We start from the raw sequence: 19,077 nt of genomic DNA on the forward strand, positions 1-19,077 counted from the left end.
TAAACTCCGAGTGCATAGACAAGGAAAAGACCCAGCCTGCAAAAACTGTCCCCTCCAGGTTCAGAAAGGTGAGAAGTGATTTATGTGCCCAAAATAAACAAGCCAATAAAATTTACAAAACCCAAAATAGTTTTATTTACCTTTCAGATTTTTGCCTCGACGAGACATTTTGCAAACATGCTAAGGCTACAAAATGTCCAAGTTGACAAAGACATGCAACGCTGACCATTCAATAAGTCACAGCTATTATAGTAGTGACCGGGCCCCCCTGGGCCACAGGTCCCACGGAACAGGGATGGTGAACAGTGATTCATGGCAATGGACTACACAGGACCCAGTACCCTGAGGTAGGTCTCTTTACAGTAAGAAAACAATGTCCTACACCAGTGTTACATCCTGATCAGTAAGAACCTGTTTAAGGTTCCCGAAGACTTGGGATGGGGACTGTTTCCTTAACAAGTGTGCAATAAAGAAACAGGAAATATTGATGCAATTTAACCTTAGTATAAGTGAGCAGAAAAACAGGTTAGTGTCACCCATGCCAATGAAAGCCAACCTAAACCTCTGAGGAGCATTAGCAGATTTAAGATAAGGAGGCAGTCAGCTGGAGCAACTCTGGAAAGCCTTTCCTGCTAGCATACAGGGTAAGATTTGACTTTATAATTAATTTGTTATAGATCATTCCATGAGCATTTAGATTCTGGCCGCATGTCAGATCAGCAAAGCAGGAAGCGCTTGCTCTGGTATTAAAGGGTTATCTTGTATTAAAACAAACCCTGCTGATACAGTAAGAAATACTGTATCAGGACACTGAGAAAATGAGGCCTTAACATGACCCAAAAGTGGTTCTCTCCCCCAAATCACTGAAGAGATCACCAAAACCCTGCTTTGGGAAAGCATCATGGGCGGCGGCAGCTGCTGCCAAGGTGAACATTAGCAATGCTCCAGCTAGCTTTGATAAATTACAATGCAATAGAGTTACACCACAGAGCTCTTCTCCTCTGCGCTAGACAACAATGATGGGACAATAAAAGACACTATTGCAAAGCTTCACTTCCACTCAGACACACAGAAAATCTGGCACTAGGAAAAGACCAACTGTAAGAGACAAAATAGTGTCTGATACAGTTTGATAACAAAGCCAGACCTCTGGTACCGTAAACTGTACAAAAATGATAGAAAAGAATATGCACTGTTATTAATACAGTGCTTATTTTAATATAAAATAAACAGCTTACATTTCCACTGTAAATATAGGCTATATACAGAATTATGTATAGATATAGCTACACGTATAAAGCTTCATTATAGGCCTCTGATACATTTATAACTATGGCTCCCTGAGCCATTTGTAGAGTGCATTTAATAACAAAAAAAATTAGTAATATGATTATGGAATAAATACAGTAATAAAACCATGAAGAATTCTTCTAACAGGGTTTTAAAAACTCTCTGGCTTTGACACACTGTGCTAAAAATTAAAACATGAAAAGGCAATAATCTGCTTGGAGGAGAAAGAGTAAGAAGAGCTGGCCTGCCACAGGCAGGGAGTGGAGCCCTCCAAAATAAAAGTGACTTTGCCCTGAATTTTAGCCCTTGACAGCAACCTTGTTCTCCGCAGCAGCAAACATAGCGTAGAAGCGCGAGTTCTCGTTGGCCAGCAGGGCGGATGGCGTGTCGAATTCCACAACCTAAAAGCAAACAAGACAGGTAAAGTTCATTAGTAAAACCCAGCAGAAAGTGGGTTCCCATCTTTGAACTTATGACATTGCAGTAGAGAAGCCAAAATATAGTGGGTAGTATCCTAAGCATGTTTAGAGTCCAGCTTCAAATTGTAACAGACTTTTGTCCTGGAGAGCTATGCTGTTTTGGGGGAACAAGCAATCTGCTTTGGTTGTCTTGTAATTTTATTAGCATACCAAGAATTTTTTTCTAATTTAAAATAAAGATGTTCTACTTCAATAGCACTGTGTCAATCTACAAATACACATGGGGATAATTAAGAGAAGTTAAACTCCCTCATTAGTAAATAATTTAATTCCTTGGAGAAATGAAGATGGCTCCTGACTGGCTCCCAGCATCAACTACAACATGAAAAAGGATTGATGTTCCTAGTTTCCTATTAATTTAGGATGCAAGCATAAATTTGTGTCTCCTCATTACAGCCTGGTAAATCACTGCATGCCTGTAGAATACAAACAGCAAGAAGCAATCAAGAAAGCTCAGGCCATAATTGCCAAGAATGAGGGACATCCAGAACACTGAGACTGTTTAAAAAAAAAAAATGCTTCCTGTGACAAAGTCTTGCTTAGATGAGATATCAGGCAGTAAAAGTGTGTGTTTATGCATACGCACTGTACCTGGGATGCTTCAAACTAGATCAGAAAAACACTGGGACTACCCAGGAGGAAACAGCCCTCAGTGCCTCTGGCAAACAGACTGAGGCAGATGCTATGGTCTTTTCCCTCTCTGCCCCAAGAGGCTTGCCAAATTTCTTACACTTAACTGTTTAAAGGCCCCACGTGGAAGCCTGAAAAGGGGGAGATGTACCTCTCATATGCCTGTTTGATAGACATACTTCACAAAAATAACTGGAAGAAATAAAATAAATAAATCACTCGGCCATAGCAGAGATGCTTACATTAATGTACCCACCGGGTCTTTAAAACTGTTTAAATGAGACTGATCCTCAAAGGTACTTTTCTGTAATGTAAATCAAATTTTGCCCTCCTTGAGCTTGTCATAATGAGATAATCACTGACTTTGATGGAGAAGTATTGCCAAGAGCGGGAATGAACATACTGCATTTTCTACAGCACAATACGGGCTGTTCTTTTAGCTCAACTTACATATATGGCACCAGCAGAGAGAGCACCAGGAACTGCAGCCACAAGGTTTGTCCACTCACCTGTCCTTGTGTTAGCACCATGATCCGATCGGAGCCCAGCACGGTGTGCAGGCGGTGAGCGATTGTTAGCATAGTACAGTCTGCAAATGCCTCTCTGATGGTTTCCTGGATGAGTAAATCGGTCTCTGTGTCCATAGCAGCTGTAGCTTCATCCAGTATCAAAATCTGAAAGCAACACACAATCCTGTTTGTTACTCCACAGGAGCCCTTTCCCTCCCTGAACATAAAAATATGCAGAGTAGGCAGAATTATCCAAGAGTTGCCATAGCTGGCAACCCTTACACATTCTGCAGTCAAAAAGGCAGTTTTCATAATGCATCCTTTTAGATTTTCCTTATGTAGGATGTAGTTGCCATCCGCAAAGTTATCCCCTATGGATCACACGTGCATTTTACAGCCACATCCTGCAGCCATAAGGCATGTCTAATCAGGGCCTTCTAACCTTGAAGTCCAGGTTAACTTTCCTCTCCATCTCAGATCTACATCGTTTTAGAGGATTGTCTTGATGAAGTTTTAGTGGTGTTGTCGAAGCTATACTAGATTTGTTTCGGGCACCTACTACAGACAGATTAAAACTAACTCCTAATAAGCAGCCTGGCTTGCCCCAAAAGGATATTTTTTATATCCTTCTTTAAATCAGATGCAGAGAAAATCTTGAAATATTATGGGATACATTCTTAAGAAAAAAGAATTGAGAGTCCTGACAAGTTTCAATCCAACTAAAGGTCCCTTTTCACTGAAGCTATTATCTGACTTCCATTCCTGAACAATAAAGACCTCTCCAACTTCACTGGCACAGAGTGGTCCCAAATTCTGCTTGGAAATTGCATTTTAGAGAAACATCAAGCAGAAGGAAAGTGCTTGGCTTACACCTGCAAAAGGTAGAAGAGAAGATTCCCATAGTCATCTGTATCAGGACAAACACTACAACTAAATCACTAGGCCTGTCTGACACACAATTATGAACACTAACAAGCAATGCATTTCTGACAGCAGGACATTGCAGCACCTGGTAGATGGCTACCAACACCTTCCTACTTCTTCTAAACCCTACACTCTTCTCTTAGTTGTGCTGTTGGTGTGATTCCTCTGATAGAATGAATTCAGCACAGAAAACAGGCTTTGCTCAGTGCTGTTCATCTGATATCACCAGCTACTTCTTCCATCCATACACTCACCTTGCAGCGACGCAGCAGAGCTCTAGCTATGCACAGTAGCTGTCTCTCCCCGACTGAAAAGTTTTCCCCATTTTCCATCACTTCTGATTCAAGTTTCATGTGCAGCTGGGCAACCTGTGTGAAAAGCAGAGGGGAGAAACTTAGAGCATTGCGTGGGTTTGCTGGATCTCCACAGCATGAGACAAATAGTTGCAGGTGTCTGACTACCTACACATCCAGAAAAACATCACTCCTTAGGAGTCCCTGTGATAAAGCAACACCCTGCTGCACTAGATACTAAAGTAAATATCCAAAATACAGTACTTTCTCCAAAAAGTTCACAATTGCATTATTAGAAAATTAAGCATAACCAGTTAGAGGAAAAAAAAAAAGCACAAATAACTTTATCTGAATGTCCCTGAAAGCAGCTATCAATGGAAAATATATGTTTGAAAGCCAAAACAAACTTGTCTCACAGGACCCATCATACTTACACACTCCTTCATGTGAGTCCTTTCCAAAGCATCCCAGATTTGTTCCTCACTATATTGATTGAAAGGATCTAAGTTTGACCTAGAGGGGAAAGAAGAAAGCATAACCAGAATTTGAACTGCTTCAGCAATGAATAACGGAACTGCAGCGTCTGTGTGCCCATGTGGATAGCTCATATCTAGTCCTCCCCAACAGAATTTCCTTGTCAAGGAAATCAGCTCTCCCAGTACAGTAGGATTAAAGCAGGCAAACAACAGAGAAATGTAATAGCATAGATGCAAAAATATCAAGCAAGCTTAAAGGAAAGGCAAAGGTTCCTTAGAGGAATATCACACCCAGTTCTGCCTTGGGCCAACTAAACCATATACCTGCTTTATTTTTTTGTGTCAAAAATGGAGAAGAGATGCAGACAGCCCTTGAATACCCAGATTCTATGCCCAGACTAACACATCTCACCAGGCAACTATTTGAATTCAGTATGAGCTGATAGCCGTCTTTGTCCTTTGTGTTATTTTATGATCTCACTAACCTCACAGTACCACTGAACAGCACAGGTTCCTGAGGAATTATTGAGAGTTTGCTGCGAAGATCTGCTAAACCAATGTCATTTATTTTCACTCCATCAATTTTAATGCACCCTCCAGACAGTTCAACCAGACGAAAGAGTGCCATTCCAAGAGAAGATTTCCCTAAAAACAAGACAGAAAAAAAGGTTTTAGTCATAGTAGCCAGCAGAGATGAGACTGCATTTTAAAAGTACTGGGGTAAGAAACATTAGAAGGATTTAAAAATATCATAAAGTCGATGGCAAACAATGCTGGTAAGTAATCCAGATAGGAAAGGGGTTCAGCATTTAGACTTCTAAGCCATATTAATTGCTCATTTAGCAATTCCAATTTGCACCTGGTTTAAACCATCTCACCTTCTAAGTTTTTTTTTTTGATTCTTTACATTATAGGTTTGTAAGACATATTAGAGTCACATGCAGCTGACAGCATCTGTATAAACAACTTTCAGAAAGTCAACCAAGGTGTCATAAGCATTCTGTAGATGGTGTTCTGTGCAGATCAACAGCTTTGAATGCTAAGCATAAGCACACTAGCACAATAGAAGAATTTAAACCTTTTTTTTTTTCTTATTGCTTATGAAGATCCTGTTCACACATATGCACGACAACAGAATCCATTGATAGCAGTGTACTGAACCATTCCTGGGTAGTTAAGAATCAATTCAATCAATTCTTTCAGTTACTCAGAGAGAAAAAAAACCCTACTATAACTGCCCATCTCTGTTACCATTCTGTAAAGGCAGTGATTTAGCTGCCAAGCATTTTTCCTCACCTGAGCCCGTCCGACCCACAATGCCAATCTTTTCCTTTGGTTTGATGGTAAAGGACACTTTCTTCAGCACTAGAGGGAGGTTCTCTCGGTACCGCATCTCTGCATTTTCAAAAACAACTTCACCTTCCTGTGGCCAGTCCAGAGGAGGAGCTTTATTCTTAATTCGAGCCGGAGCTTCTAAGGAAAGAGTCTTTAAAACAGAAACAAAGTCCACTTTCCAGCAAACAAAACACCAGAGAAAAAAATATCATCTGTGGCTTTCAGCAGGAGTTCTTCCCTGCAGAGTCAGCCCATGTCAGTGTAATGGCAGTTTACGATTAGCAGTGTGGCTGGATGCTGGCCCAGTGAGTCAGAAGGGATATCCCAATCTCTTACTGGTTTCCTGCGTTACACTCAACACACTGCTATTCCCCTCCTGCTGCTCCCATGACAATGCCAGCCTTCAACAACAATGCTTTTATGTAACCCATTTTGAAATCTATCTTAACTGTATTATTTATTGGGGCAATTCTTATGAGTTTGTGGAAGTTTCAAAGACTGACTGGCTTCTGGAAGCGCTACCTGCAGAATTTCTGTGTCTCATTATGGCAAGCCACAATCATGTATCTCAGGTCTGACCTTTAATAGGTTCCTGGTTAAGCAGTTCAGATGAAACAGGGGGAAACAAAAAAAAAAGTCTGAAAATCAAGCAATCAAGCATACACCTTCAGGTTAGAAAGAGCCAAGGTCACTTTCCCATGTTTGGCACCAGCAGTCTCTGAGTGAACAACAAATCCTAGCAGGAGATTAACTTTGCACACCTAGAAAGTAAGCACTTCCTGCTGAATCAGGCCCATCAACTCCTTTATAGTTTCTATAAAGAAACTAGCATTTCAGGAGCATGTTCTTCCTCATTGTAATATAAGTGTCTAGAATAGGTTGGATGAATTGCCCTCTGGAAGCTGCCATTTCCTAAACTGACTATAGAGTGATGCTGCAAGGACTCTGTCAGTTGTGGACACTTGCAGCACCTCAAGTTAAAGGCAGATTAATTACACTCTGAAGATTTGACAGAAACACTGCTCCTTTACAACAGCACTCCAGATCTTGGTGCCGACAAAAGCAGTATCTGCTCCCACAGGGAAAAAAATCAAACCTAGGACTTGGTAAGGCACAACGTGCAGGATGTTTCACTGTTTGACCACCCTTCATTTTAGAGTCAAACTTGTTTTATACTGTTCCATAATAACATTGTTATCTAGAGACCAAGATAAGAAAAGCTGTGGAAAGTGTTGCTTAGTAAGTAAGCCATAATCATAGATGTTCAAACAGCCTACAGCTATCATTTTGCCACCGAAAGCCTGGAAGTGGCAAATGCTACAACCTCACAATGGGAGATATCAGGCACTATTTGCAAAAGCACAGGTGTCACAAATCCACTCTAGAGTGTTGCAAACACTTTTACCTGTAGTGTAAGATCCGAAACACTTTCTGTATGCAGGCAGACCACAGACAACTTCCTTTTGCCAACAACATCGACAGCAACAAGAAATTTTACAACATGCAGTCAGAAGCATCGTTGTCATACCTTGATGTAGTGATCAATTCTCTCCACTGAGGTGAAGCGAGCTTCTGTTTCTGAAGCAAGTCTGACTGTAAACTGGAATAATCCTGTTAACTAGAGCAATGGGAAGAAACAGACAAAAGTTTAGAGAGCTGTGATGGAATTTATTATTGTATAGAGAGACTAATCTAATCAGTACTTAATAAAACTTGGATGCCTTGATGGAAAGCAGTCTTTCTGAAACAGTTTAAAATAACAATAATTCATGAATCGTTTGGAAGGACAGCAGCTTAGTCTAGTTCCCCATAAGAAATGGCTTAGAAAATTATCAAGTTAAATTTTGCATTTTCTCTTTATTACCACAAGGAGGCAGAAAAGCCAAACAACAGATCAAAATGGGCACGCTAAGCCCCAGAGTGTAAAATCCCACAGGGCTGAGGTAAGGGATGTTATGTGCTGTGTACTTACAACACAGGCAATACAACCACAATGCACTAAGGCTTCAGCTCGGCAGATGTCTAATGGACCATGAATCTGGGAAAATTGTGCGGCATTCTACAGAAAGCTTCACATGCTTCCTAATTCAGCATTTAGAAGGCAGCTCCCCAAAACAACAACCTGAAGTAACTAGCTCCTCAGACGAAGCTAGCAAAAAGTTCTTGACCATAAATCACTTTGCTTCCTTCACCCCTCTCACCCCCTTTTCAAAGAGATCTAACATTATCTTTTTTCATTATGGGAGAATTTCACTGTGTGAGGGGAGAGGTGGGTCTTGATTACTGTTATTTACATTAAATCCACACATTATATATTATAGCATACAACAAACTCACCTGTACAGCATATGAGATCGCTAACCCAGCATAGGCAGGAGGAATCTGGCCATGCATTAAGACAATCATAAGGCCAGTGGTTGTAATGAGAGCGATGCTGATAATGTCCAGGCGTACAGCCAGCCAGCGCATCGCGCAGCTGAACAGGTAAAACGGTGCCTGATTGTCATCTAGCAGCTCCTGATACCTGCGTAAAAACAGGAGATAGTAGCAGACTGCAACCAGCCTGAAATTCTACAAATAGCTGCTTTCATTCCTGCTCTGGTATCAGAATTCAGAGTGCGGAGACTAGTTTTTAGCAATTCTTCAGCAAATAAAGTCTCATGTCAAGCCATCGATATATTTACAAACATTCCCAAATAATGTAGGGTATCTAGTTATTTCAGACTTGCCAAAATAAGTGTCTGCGTACAAGTTACTGAGGTGAATTAGTGTTTAGGGACATTACAGACACTTTCATCAAACAACCTATACAAAATTTTCCCAAGGACAACGAATACCTAGAAATTATTCCACATATAAAAGCAGCAGTGGAGTAAGACTAGGATATGTAATATTTTACACAAAGGGGTAAAAGTTAAGTTACAGGATTGGACTGGTAACACTAATTAAAACACACTAGTAACCATTTCATTTACAATCCTGAATCTGTGAAGCTGAGAAAGAATGTTTAGAGGGAGATGGCTTGAGAGATTCACAAAGCCAGCAAATCAGCTCTTCTGATGCTGCAACACAGTGTCACACGAGCCAGTTGCACAAGTGCCTGAAGGGCCCCAGTGCCCCAGCATCAGCTGTGCCAAGGGACGGCGATAGCAACTCTGTAACTTTCCATTCAAACTGCTGTGGCAGTTTTCTCTGTTCCCCAAGCTGTTGTTCTGATGACCTTGCAGCTTCAAAACTCTGATACTGTTACAGCACATTCTCATGGGAAGCAACCACCAGCAGCCTGAGAAACATCTCGGTTTCTTTCACTTCTTGTTTTGCAGATTTAGGTTTACGGTGGAGAAAACGAAGCACAATGCTCAAGATAGTTGTAGTCACTTAAAAACTTGATAAATGCAATCCAATAACACAGGTGCAAAGAGATTTAAACTCATCATATCGACACTGAGGCCTAACTGGCATTGCACAAATTCTAAGAGCATTAAATGCAGAAACAATCTAAAAGAAGTATGAGCAGGTCCTGCTGAAAAAGCCTGTAATACTAGGAGGAAATCATGGCTAAAGAGCTGCCTGCCTCCTGCACAGGAGAGAATCCCCAGAGGAGACCACTCATATGAGACCCTGCTCCTGCTCTTCTGGGTTGGCCTTTGGAAAGTTTTCTCTTTCTCTTTTCTATTTTTCCCCCAAAACAACTTTCACCATTAGAGTCAATGTGTGCTATCAACTACACCCCCTGCTAACACATTTCTCTGTTAGCAAACCTCTCTGGCACTGCTTTGCACCACTGCTCTTTGCCAGCTATCTGGACTGACCTGTGCAGGAATTCTTGTCCTTTGTGATAGGCATGGATTGTGGAGAGACCCTGTATGCTAGATGTAATGTGTGACAGAAACGGAGATTGTGTGATGTTGTCCAGACGCTTCAGCTCTCGGATAAAAACTCTGGAAGAAAAGAAACAGTTTTAAGCAACATGAACAACCGTCGCCTGCTGTGATTATACTGTTGTGTGTATACCTGAAGAACCACATGTCCCTAACAGGTCACAGCATCTCTACTGTTAATTAAAGCAGTCAGGTACACTTACCTAGACACAACATGCAGAATGGTGAACAGGACAACAAGGGGCCCCACTGCCACCAGGAACCAGGGAAAAACTCCAGAAATCACCCCCACACAGAAGAACACAAGGATGACATTCTGGATGAACATCTCAGCTTGAAATGGCAAGCGAACATCAACTGGAAAAGATGGAAGGGAGCATCTTGAGAACAGAAGACTAAAACAACTTAAATAAAGTAATTCAGCCCAACAGTATAGCATTATTCTCAAGGACAACAGTTCCTTATGGCTTATTTAAATGTGAAACATTTTCATTAGGTGTGCTTTTATCTTTTGAAGGGCCAGTGATCTTCCTAATGATGTCCATTTGCAAGAAAAGCATTGATGCCACTCTGACCTAATTACCAGCTTTACTGTGCATCGGCTTCACCCTGATACTCCAAGCTCCCCTCCGCATTAACTGCCAAGTGTCTATGTGCAGCCTATGGGCATGAAAACATATTTTCTTTAAGAGAACAGTCTGACTTCGGATATCAGCTTCTTCCTACAAGGGTAACCCTGATATGCCCTGATATGTCGTGAAAGACATACCTTCATCCATGTCTTTGGAAAATCTGTTAAGAATCCGTCCTGTTGGTGTAGTGTCGAAGAATTTCATGGGGCTACGCAGAATCCGTCGGAAGAGTTCATCGTGGAGCCTTGAGGACGCTCTGAGAGTTCCCTGTAACATAGCAAACATTACAGTATTACCAGAAGGTGTCTGCCTGTCATGTTTGCCTTCACATCAGAAAACAAGACATTTCACTGATATTCACTCTCAAACTGTAAGTATAGATTTCTTTTTTCTTGCATTCTGGGCTTCCAACCAGTAGAAGGAAGCTACTAATTCAAGCAGATGTTTAACAATAAACATGATGTAGCCCCAAGAGATGACTTGATGGAAATCTTGCCACCCACAGTCTAACTTCCTTAGGTTCAGAAGTCTGTGGGAGGTGGCCCAAAAAACACTAGCAACAACAATTCTGTATTCAGAGAAGTTGGCAGAAGGGGAGAGAGAGGGAATAGAAGAAAAGCAACACATGGTGCTGGCACCCACCTTCACAAAGACAACGCCACGAACCGCCTTCAGGATCAACATGACTGCCATGGACAGAGCATAGATGCCAGCATAGTAATGCATGTGAGGATTATCTTTCATACTGTTGCTCAAGACAGTGTCATTTCCCAACGTCACAGTGGTGTTCTGCGAGAAATTGAAGGGTTCAGCGAATAGTTGGTTAAGAGAAGGATTAAGCAAGTAACTCTTTATACATTGTGGAATTTAACTGTTGTCCCCTCATTATTTTTGACGTTTCTTTAAAGAAAGCTCTTTACTTTTTATTTCAAATTATGGTGAAAAATCTGTTGCCATTTTAGAAAAACAGAAACATCCCAATTTTGAAATCTGGAAGTCTCTCAGAGAAGAGTGGTCTGCCTAGGTACTAAGTTCTGTTTGGGCCGTTTTTCGGTCTGTGCGCACTTCGTTGGCTTCTCACCCGAGTTTCAGTGAGTCTCACAGTGTCCACTGAGCTGCTGCAGAGCCCAGAGGAAACACCACTCGACTTAGACACATAGCCCCTTTCATGCTTAATGCAGCTGCGCACAAGTTCAGTATTTAAGAGCAGAATCATAAACAGGCTCAGATGCTTTTCTCCACTGTTAGCTAATTTAGCAGCACCTACACTCTTTTTTTTTTTTCACCTTTTGCACGTCATATATTAGACTGAAAGATCTATAGGTTACTGGGAGAATTTCAGGATGGCTCTCAAATCACAGGCATTCCTTTCCTAAGGGACCGGTGCTCCCTGAAAAGGTGTCTCTGTCTCATGCTCACAGCGCTCAAACCAGAGCAACCCCAATTGCTTTCAAGTGGTGGGAGGCTTCTCTCTCATGAAACACTGCAGACCAATTTGATAACTGATTTCACTGGGCATCTCTTAGAAGAGACATCTCTTATGTGCAGGTGCTGGCTAGAATGCATTCACATAACAGGAGAGCAGGAAAATGCCCTAATTCCCAAGGTTTCTTCTAAACTGCCTTAGTACAATATGACTGTTTCAATTCTTCATACAGCACCAATGCATAGATCACACTTGATGTGTTCAAACTGCCATTAAAAACACACTAATTCCAATCACCTCCATTAATTCATTAGCCAGGTGGTTATTTGGAATGATTACACAGCATTTTTTTTTCTTGTGAAACTGTACCAAGTACTAAATCAGCCTTCTCACATAAAAATTGCCAGTAAGGTCAGACCTGTGGCATTTCTGACTCTACTCTGACTTTAAACAGTGCCAGTGATCAAACACTGCAAACACAGAAGGCGCAAAATTTCCAGAATATGTGGATGCATCTTAAACCATATTAACCAGAAATAACTCAAATCTTAAAGCACTTTTTTTTTATTTTTCAAATAATTAACTCTAAATACTTTTAATATTCCTATTCACTGCACAATCTCTCTTTGAGCTGTATTTCAGGTAAGTTATGTTTTCATTTAACAATCATGCCAAATCATTCAGCATAATTTATCTCTCACAAACCTAAGCCATTCAATCAACTGAAAAGAACCATGCTATTCCAGTACGACTTTAATGAACCATGAATATTTCAGAAAGCTTTCCCTAGCACAGGTACTTGACTCACACATTTGTATTCCTCAGCCTTTTTCCTAGAATATCCTTGACAATGCTATTGCAATAGGCACTTTCTTTCACCATCTTCCTGCAAATGCTGTGGTAGCAACAGCTCCTTCCTAGCCTTCCATTTCATGCCTGCTATTTCTTGTGCTCTTCTGAACAGTGTCAGATACCTGCATGACACCATTCCTATTCCACAGGACAATTCACTTTGGATGTGCTGCGAGCTGTCTTATCAAATACTGTTGTTATTTTCTGCCAGGAGCCCAATAACATTCTGTACTGGAACAGTTACAGATTCTAATTCTCTCTCTCTCCTTTTTTTTTTTTTTTTTTTTTTTTTTTTTTTTTTTTAAATCCTTCAGTATATTTAAGGTTCCCATTGTTTATTTAAGCCTTGCTGGCCATCTGTGCTTCATTATCCATTCTCTGAGGGGTTTTTCTTTAATTCTGCTAAATTTGGATCTTTAAAAGCTACAAGACTCACAATCGAAGTCCCTAGAGCGGGAAGAATCCCAAAGCATCCCAGGTCATCATATTCTTCAAAGAAACTCCCACTAGTCATTTGACTTGAAGCCATAAACTTTGACAAGAAAGAATTACCCTGTTAGGTGTAAGGTCACATTCAAGTTAACACAGTCACTAAAATCAGTAACTCCCTCTTGCAGCTTGTTGGCTCCCTTTATATTTTCCCTTCCTTTTCTTAGGCCAACTAAGAAAGAACAAAAGGGCCCCATAAGACTTCACAAGCTGTTACATCTTTCTTTTAATGGAACTCTCATTCTTGGAGATAACTTCTCCCTGATAAGATTACCTCTTAGGGAGCCTTATATCTTGTTTACATTATGAAGTACCACTTTGTTCCATAGGACTGTTTAGGAATAGTGTCAGTGAGAAATCTCCCTACCCCTTATTCATAAAAGAGTAGAAACGCTATTAATCTTACTCCGCTGCCTTGTTTGATCCAGAAACTCAACCACCAGTTGCTAAAAGCTGTGCTGCCCACATTCAGCACAAAGAGTGCCATGATGATGAGAAATGCAAAGGGGCCTCCAGCTGCCTGAATGTAGATGCCATAGACAGACCAGGGGACAGAGCCTTTGCCTTTCTCTTCCAGCTGCACCAACTGGCCTGTGAAAGAAAACAGAAGGGAAAAAAGTGAGGAAAGAAAAGTTGTTCCATGGAACTTCTGCAAGTTTAAGAACATCTGAGGGACTAAAGTAATTTTCACACTCTACAGCACAGGTTCAAAAGCTCGGCCATTACTGAACAGGAAGTTCAATGGTTCAGATACATTTGCAAAAAGTCACATTTTACCAATACAATCATTTGCATCATGGTAGGACTGAAAAAGCTTGGTCAGCACAGACTCACTAGGCTGCTATCAACTGTTCAAAATTAACATTAAATAGAGAGAACCCAAAGATAGGGGTCACAACGTCATATTCCTCATACAAAAATGGCATGGTCTCCCCAGGAGTCCACAGGTGTGTAGCTATATGCACTGCCCTCTTGGGACAGGGAGGAAAAGGTGGTGTGGGAGAAGAAACTTTGAAGGCACATTCACAACATGCTTTGAAAGCCAAAGTTTTGAACTTATTGGGTATAAGGCAATTACAGCCAGAAATCTGATTACATAGTTACCCTCTTCCTTCTTCACAACTTTCTCCTTCTTCACAGACCCTGCTTTGGTACTTTTATCCTGAGGTCTTTTCAGTGAACTGTTTGTGTTCTTCTTTATATTAATCTGTAAGAAAACAATGTCACTGAACAAACTAGAATAATTTTCTTTGATATATTCATAAAGATATAATTCTCCTTTGCAATAACAATTTACATTTTTATTAAGAGCTTTTTATCTGTCCATGCACACACACACACACCCTAGAATACTTCTCAGGAAACCTCATATGAAATGTTTCTCTCTTCCAAAATCTTACTGTCGTGTTAAAAAAAAAAAAAAAGAAACAAAAAAAGAGCTCAAGCAGTATCTAAGGAGTCAGTTAACCTAGACTTCCAGAAATCAAATGGCCAAAAGCTAAACAGCGCAAACAATTACTGTTCTAAACTTCCCACAAATGGAAATGACTATCTGTCCTGCAGCTGCCTAGATCTGTTAATTGAACTCCCCTACACGCCATGTTCTGAGTCATCTTCTCACCCTTTGCAAGGCAACTCTTTAGGGTGACAGATCTTGCACGTGGCCAACCACAGAGCGCCCAACTTCCACATCCCTTTCTTCCAGCCCCACAGGGAATACAAACCAACGTTCCTTCCGTGTGTGGCAGAGCTTACAAAGAGTGAAGGTCAGCCAAGCAAGCAGGCTGGAAGATCTCATGTTAACTGTCATTACATTAATTTTAGAATGGCCAGACTATAATCTTCATGCCTGAGAAAGGATATGCAGGGTAATGCTTTACATTCCTTCGCTTCTTTCATCTCCCAGGAGAAAACCCTACCAAAAAAATCCTACTCCATTTATTACAATGCCACCTTTTCAGAAACTTCTATTTTCTATGTCTGTACTTATTAATAGAGAGCTTGTCACTTTTTAAAAATAAACTGATGGGCTTTTTAGTCTCTTATTAAGAAAAAACACACGCAACTTTCAAGCAGAGAAAATTCTAGAATCAAAGTAGCAAAGTTACTAACTCTAAAAAATATCTTTAAGAAACAAGCAGGGGAAGGCAGGAAAATTAAATAGCTTAAGCTTTAAATACATGTCCTAGTGAATGGTTCTTGTTATTTTACAGTTCATTATTTACATTTTTTTGTAAACATGAAAGGATGATCCATTGACTAGAAGACAAAAACACAAATCCAGTTTTCATTTAGAGCATTTGCTTCAAAACAGAAGCAGTTCCAAGCAACAGGATTTTTTTTCCCCTCAAACTCCACGAAACAAAGCATTTTCAGAGTCACATTTCCAAGTTACGGTCACAAACAATTTTTGGACAAGTTGTATCATTGTTGCTGTGCCTCAATAGTCACATGCTATGTGAAAAAAGAGGGGAATATCTAGAAAGAACTTGTTGGACAAAGGCTGGGCCCCATCAGAGAGTTTGAAGGCAAGTTAAAAAATGAGGTGTACAACAGAAGAGAGAAGTTTTCTGCTCTGAGCATCACCAGAAGAAATGACAGGTTTATTTCATGTTCATTTCAGCTTGCTAGCAGAATTAATATCTTTATAATAGAACCCTTAAGTACAAATACAAGTTAGAACTTCAAAAGGAAATTTATGGTCAGATCAAGACATGAAGCCATTTTCCAGTCATCTTTGAACTACGTCATTTCGTTAATCTCATTAGAAAAGTCAAAGTGCTTTAAAATGGAAAAACAAGTACCTCAATATGTGGTGTTTCTCCCAGCTGCAGGTTATTAAAAATGGTTGCATAGTCACCATTTAAATTCATCAGTTCTTCGTGACTTCCTCGCTCAGTAATGCAGCCTTCTTTCATGAAAACCACCTCATCACAATCAACAAGATACTGTAGAAAATGGCAGTGAGAACAAGCTTTTATCATTCTGCCCAATTATCAGGGACAAGCCTACACGAGCTTTTTCGGTAATTTAGAAACATTTGGCGATGGGGAGAGGAGTGAAGTAACAAACCTCCCAGGTACCAGACACCTGATCGTTTTTGAAGGGCCTGTGCTGACTAATGTGATTAGTCTCACTTTACACGCACAAAAATTGTGTGTTCTATCACAGACAATCCGTTATGCAAGACAGAATTCAGGATATTGAAACCCTGCAAATCCTGATATATCAATTAGTAATATTTCTATGCATAGAAAGGACAAAAAATTGCAGAAAACATCATTGATATGAAAACTAAACATTTTTGATGTGATAAAAACTCATGGAAAAAAAAATGTTTCTGAATAAGATATTTGTGTTTCTGGTAAAATTTCTTTAGCTAAATGTTGCCAGTTCCCATCAGCCAAATACGCACCACTATCAGCCAAAGGATCAGACTGTGTTCTGTGCACACTTGCAAACCTAGGTTGTAAACCTAAACGATGCATCCTAGAGAAATAGGATTGTGCTGTAATGGGTCACAGCACAGAAACATTCAATAGGAAAGCTAACACACCACCTCAGAAAACTCAAAGAAAGAGCAATGTAGTACCTGAAGTTGATGCGTGATGAAGAGGACAGTCTTTGACTTCAGGTGCTTCCTTATTGCACTGTTAAAAATGTGATTTCCCACATGAGCATCTAAGGCACTGAGGGGATCATCGAGGATATAAATGCTCCTATCACTGTACAGTGCTCGAGCCAGACTGATTCTCTGACGCTGGCCTCCGCTCAGGTTAGCCCCTCGTTCACCAATCTGCACAGATGCAATAACAGCTGTTAGTTTGGTTCTACAACACCGCAACACAGAAAAACCCACTGAGTTTGTGAGGTGCCTGAAACGAAACAGTCCATTCAATACTACTGTCTATTTTATAGACATAAGTGTCCACTTCTCTGTGAAATGTATTATATGACCAAATCAAGGCTAATATGCTTCACATATGATAGTAGCTTTTTGCTTATTTTACTCTTATTGTATTAATACGGCCATAATTTTCATAGCTATTTTAAATAAAATTCAAATAGGGCCTGTAAAGGCAACTAAATTTACAATACAATGAAAAAATTCCCAACTATCAACTTCCAAATCCAAAACTCAACACAATTCAGTATCAGTAGTCCAGGACTATATTGATAAGCTCAGTAAGGTGCAATAAGTCATTTGGCAGCTCGACTTGTATGAATAACAGACTGATGTCCCCCTCACCCCACACTGGTATGCCAAGCCAAAATCCGGATTTCCTCTATCTTTATTACAAATAAAATCTGTACCTCTGTCAGGTCTCCATTTGGAAGGATGGCTAGATCAGGTCTCAGACAGCAACCATTCAACACAGTATTATATCTAAAGAATATGAGTTAGATCAGCAGTAAGTTTTTTTTCTTCTTCTTCTCTCAAAGCGTCTAGGTAACCCAGCATTATCTCACTTTTTACATAAATATCAGACATTCCAGCAGTCTAAAGCAGATGATCTGTCTTGGATTCCCAAGAAACTGAGGACAGCACTTTATTACCTACTTCTGAAATACTATACAGGTAAAGAGGCAAATTCTCTCCAGAGATAACCAGCACAGACCCAAGAGAAGGTGCACACTGGGAAAGGGCTGAACGAAGTGCCAGCACATTACAAGTAGCAGTTGTTTAGAAGGCACAAGGCCAGGACAGCAAGGGCAAAAGACACAGCAGCTGCTACAAGCAGAGGTCACACAGTACTTCGAACATGAGCTACAGCCACCACTGCAAAAGAGTGATGACAGAAGCCCTGAGAGCCACCAGCCACGGTGACCACACGTAGGGGTGGGAGGCTCTCAAAGGAGACTCATTTGAGTCCTAAAGGCAGACCCTAAAGGAGAGAGAGGCAACATGAAATTTTTCCACCTTGGGTCAAGAATTACTGAGCTGTTAGAAAAATCAGCAAGCGGTTCTGACAAACCTTTCTTCATCATATTCCTTTCCAAACAGAATGTTGTCTCTAAGTGTCGCGTTGAGAATCCAGGCCTGCTGGGCCACATAAGCAAATGTTCCACTTACTGCAATGCTGCCTTCCAGCAGGGTCATCTGGATCAGAAGACAAAAATCTGAAAATTAATCTGTGTTTAGAACGGCCTTTCCTCTATAGGGTATAACGGCAATGAACTTTTCCAAAATAAGTGAAATAGGATATAGGAAAGAGAAGAGCATGGAAACCAAAACAGAATTTCTCACCTGTCCTAAAATAGCTGAAATAAGTGAAGTTTTTCCGCTCCCCACACTACCACAGATTCCAACAAGTTTTCCCTAGGCAGGGAAAAAAAAAAAAAAAAAGATACTTATTATTTACATTCCACCATCCTATTCAGAATTTGAACAAGCTACCATATTTCAGAGGGGACAGTAAGACACTATGTCACATAAAAAAGCCAATATTTTAACTTAAGAAAAAAAACAGACAGTGATCACTGTCCCCATTATAGGCTAAAGCTGAATAAATAACACAGATGAAAAACTTTCACAGGTTTAACATCAGCTTACTCCGATTTGGAGCTCTCAAGGAATAGTGAACTCAGCTCAAAACACCAAGGCCTGTCTCAGCAGAAGCTCATCCAGAGTATGGGTGAAAGTCCACAAAATTATTAAACGGTTGCAGGAATAAACCCTCTACTGATACACTGGTATCTTTTGCCTTACTGATTCTTTAAGTTCAGTGGTCATGCACCATTTTGGGTGCTACAAACAGCAAAATCCTGACTTAAATGCAACAGTGTAACAGCTATACATCCTACAGTGCTTCAGATGCTGTTTGCAGGGTTTGATGGCAAAAAAAAAAAAAAAAGAAGCA

At 40.4% G+C, this 19,077-nt stretch overlaps 1 protein-coding gene across 1 annotated transcript in view; it reads right to left on the reverse strand.

Annotated features, from left to right (window-relative positions):
* Positions 1 to 111: 111 nt before the first annotated feature.
* ABCC5 (ATP binding cassette subfamily C member 5) overlaps positions 112 to 19,077 on the reverse strand; it is a 43,391-nt gene continuing 24,425 nt past the window's right edge. Inside the window, exons 11-29 of the mRNA XM_088523823.1 lie at positions 18,465 to 18,536; positions 18,193 to 18,317; positions 17,531 to 17,603; positions 16,809 to 17,012; positions 16,021 to 16,164; positions 14,321 to 14,423; positions 13,623 to 13,807; positions 11,092 to 11,238; positions 10,587 to 10,716; positions 10,021 to 10,174; positions 9,749 to 9,877; positions 8,274 to 8,460; positions 7,465 to 7,554; positions 5,898 to 6,087; positions 5,087 to 5,246; positions 4,560 to 4,638; positions 4,087 to 4,200; positions 2,909 to 3,073; positions 112 to 1,691 (exon numbers count right to left, since the gene is read on the reverse strand). Of these exons, the coding sequence (XP_088379949.1) occupies positions 1,590 to 1,691; positions 2,909 to 3,073; positions 4,087 to 4,200; positions 4,560 to 4,638; positions 5,087 to 5,246; positions 5,898 to 6,087; positions 7,465 to 7,554; positions 8,274 to 8,460; positions 9,749 to 9,877; positions 10,021 to 10,174; positions 10,587 to 10,716; positions 11,092 to 11,238; positions 13,623 to 13,807; positions 14,321 to 14,423; positions 16,021 to 16,164; positions 16,809 to 17,012; positions 17,531 to 17,603; positions 18,193 to 18,317; positions 18,465 to 18,536 (2,553 nt within the window). The 3' untranslated portion in view covers positions 112 to 1,589. The remainder of the gene's footprint in view (positions 1,692 to 2,908; positions 3,074 to 4,086; positions 4,201 to 4,559; positions 4,639 to 5,086; positions 5,247 to 5,897; positions 6,088 to 7,464; positions 7,555 to 8,273; positions 8,461 to 9,748; positions 9,878 to 10,020; positions 10,175 to 10,586; positions 10,717 to 11,091; positions 11,239 to 13,622; positions 13,808 to 14,320; positions 14,424 to 16,020; positions 16,165 to 16,808; positions 17,013 to 17,530; positions 17,604 to 18,192; positions 18,318 to 18,464; positions 18,537 to 19,077) is intronic.

The sequence above is a fragment of the Tinamus guttatus genome, unplaced genomic scaffold (genome assembly GCF_059628265.1).
Source record: "Tinamus guttatus ecotype Peru unplaced genomic scaffold, ASM5962826v1 Tinamus_guttatus_pri_ptg000198l, whole genome shotgun sequence".
In the NCBI taxonomy this organism is placed as follows: Eukaryota; Metazoa; Chordata; class Aves; order Tinamiformes; family Tinamidae; genus Tinamus; species Tinamus guttatus.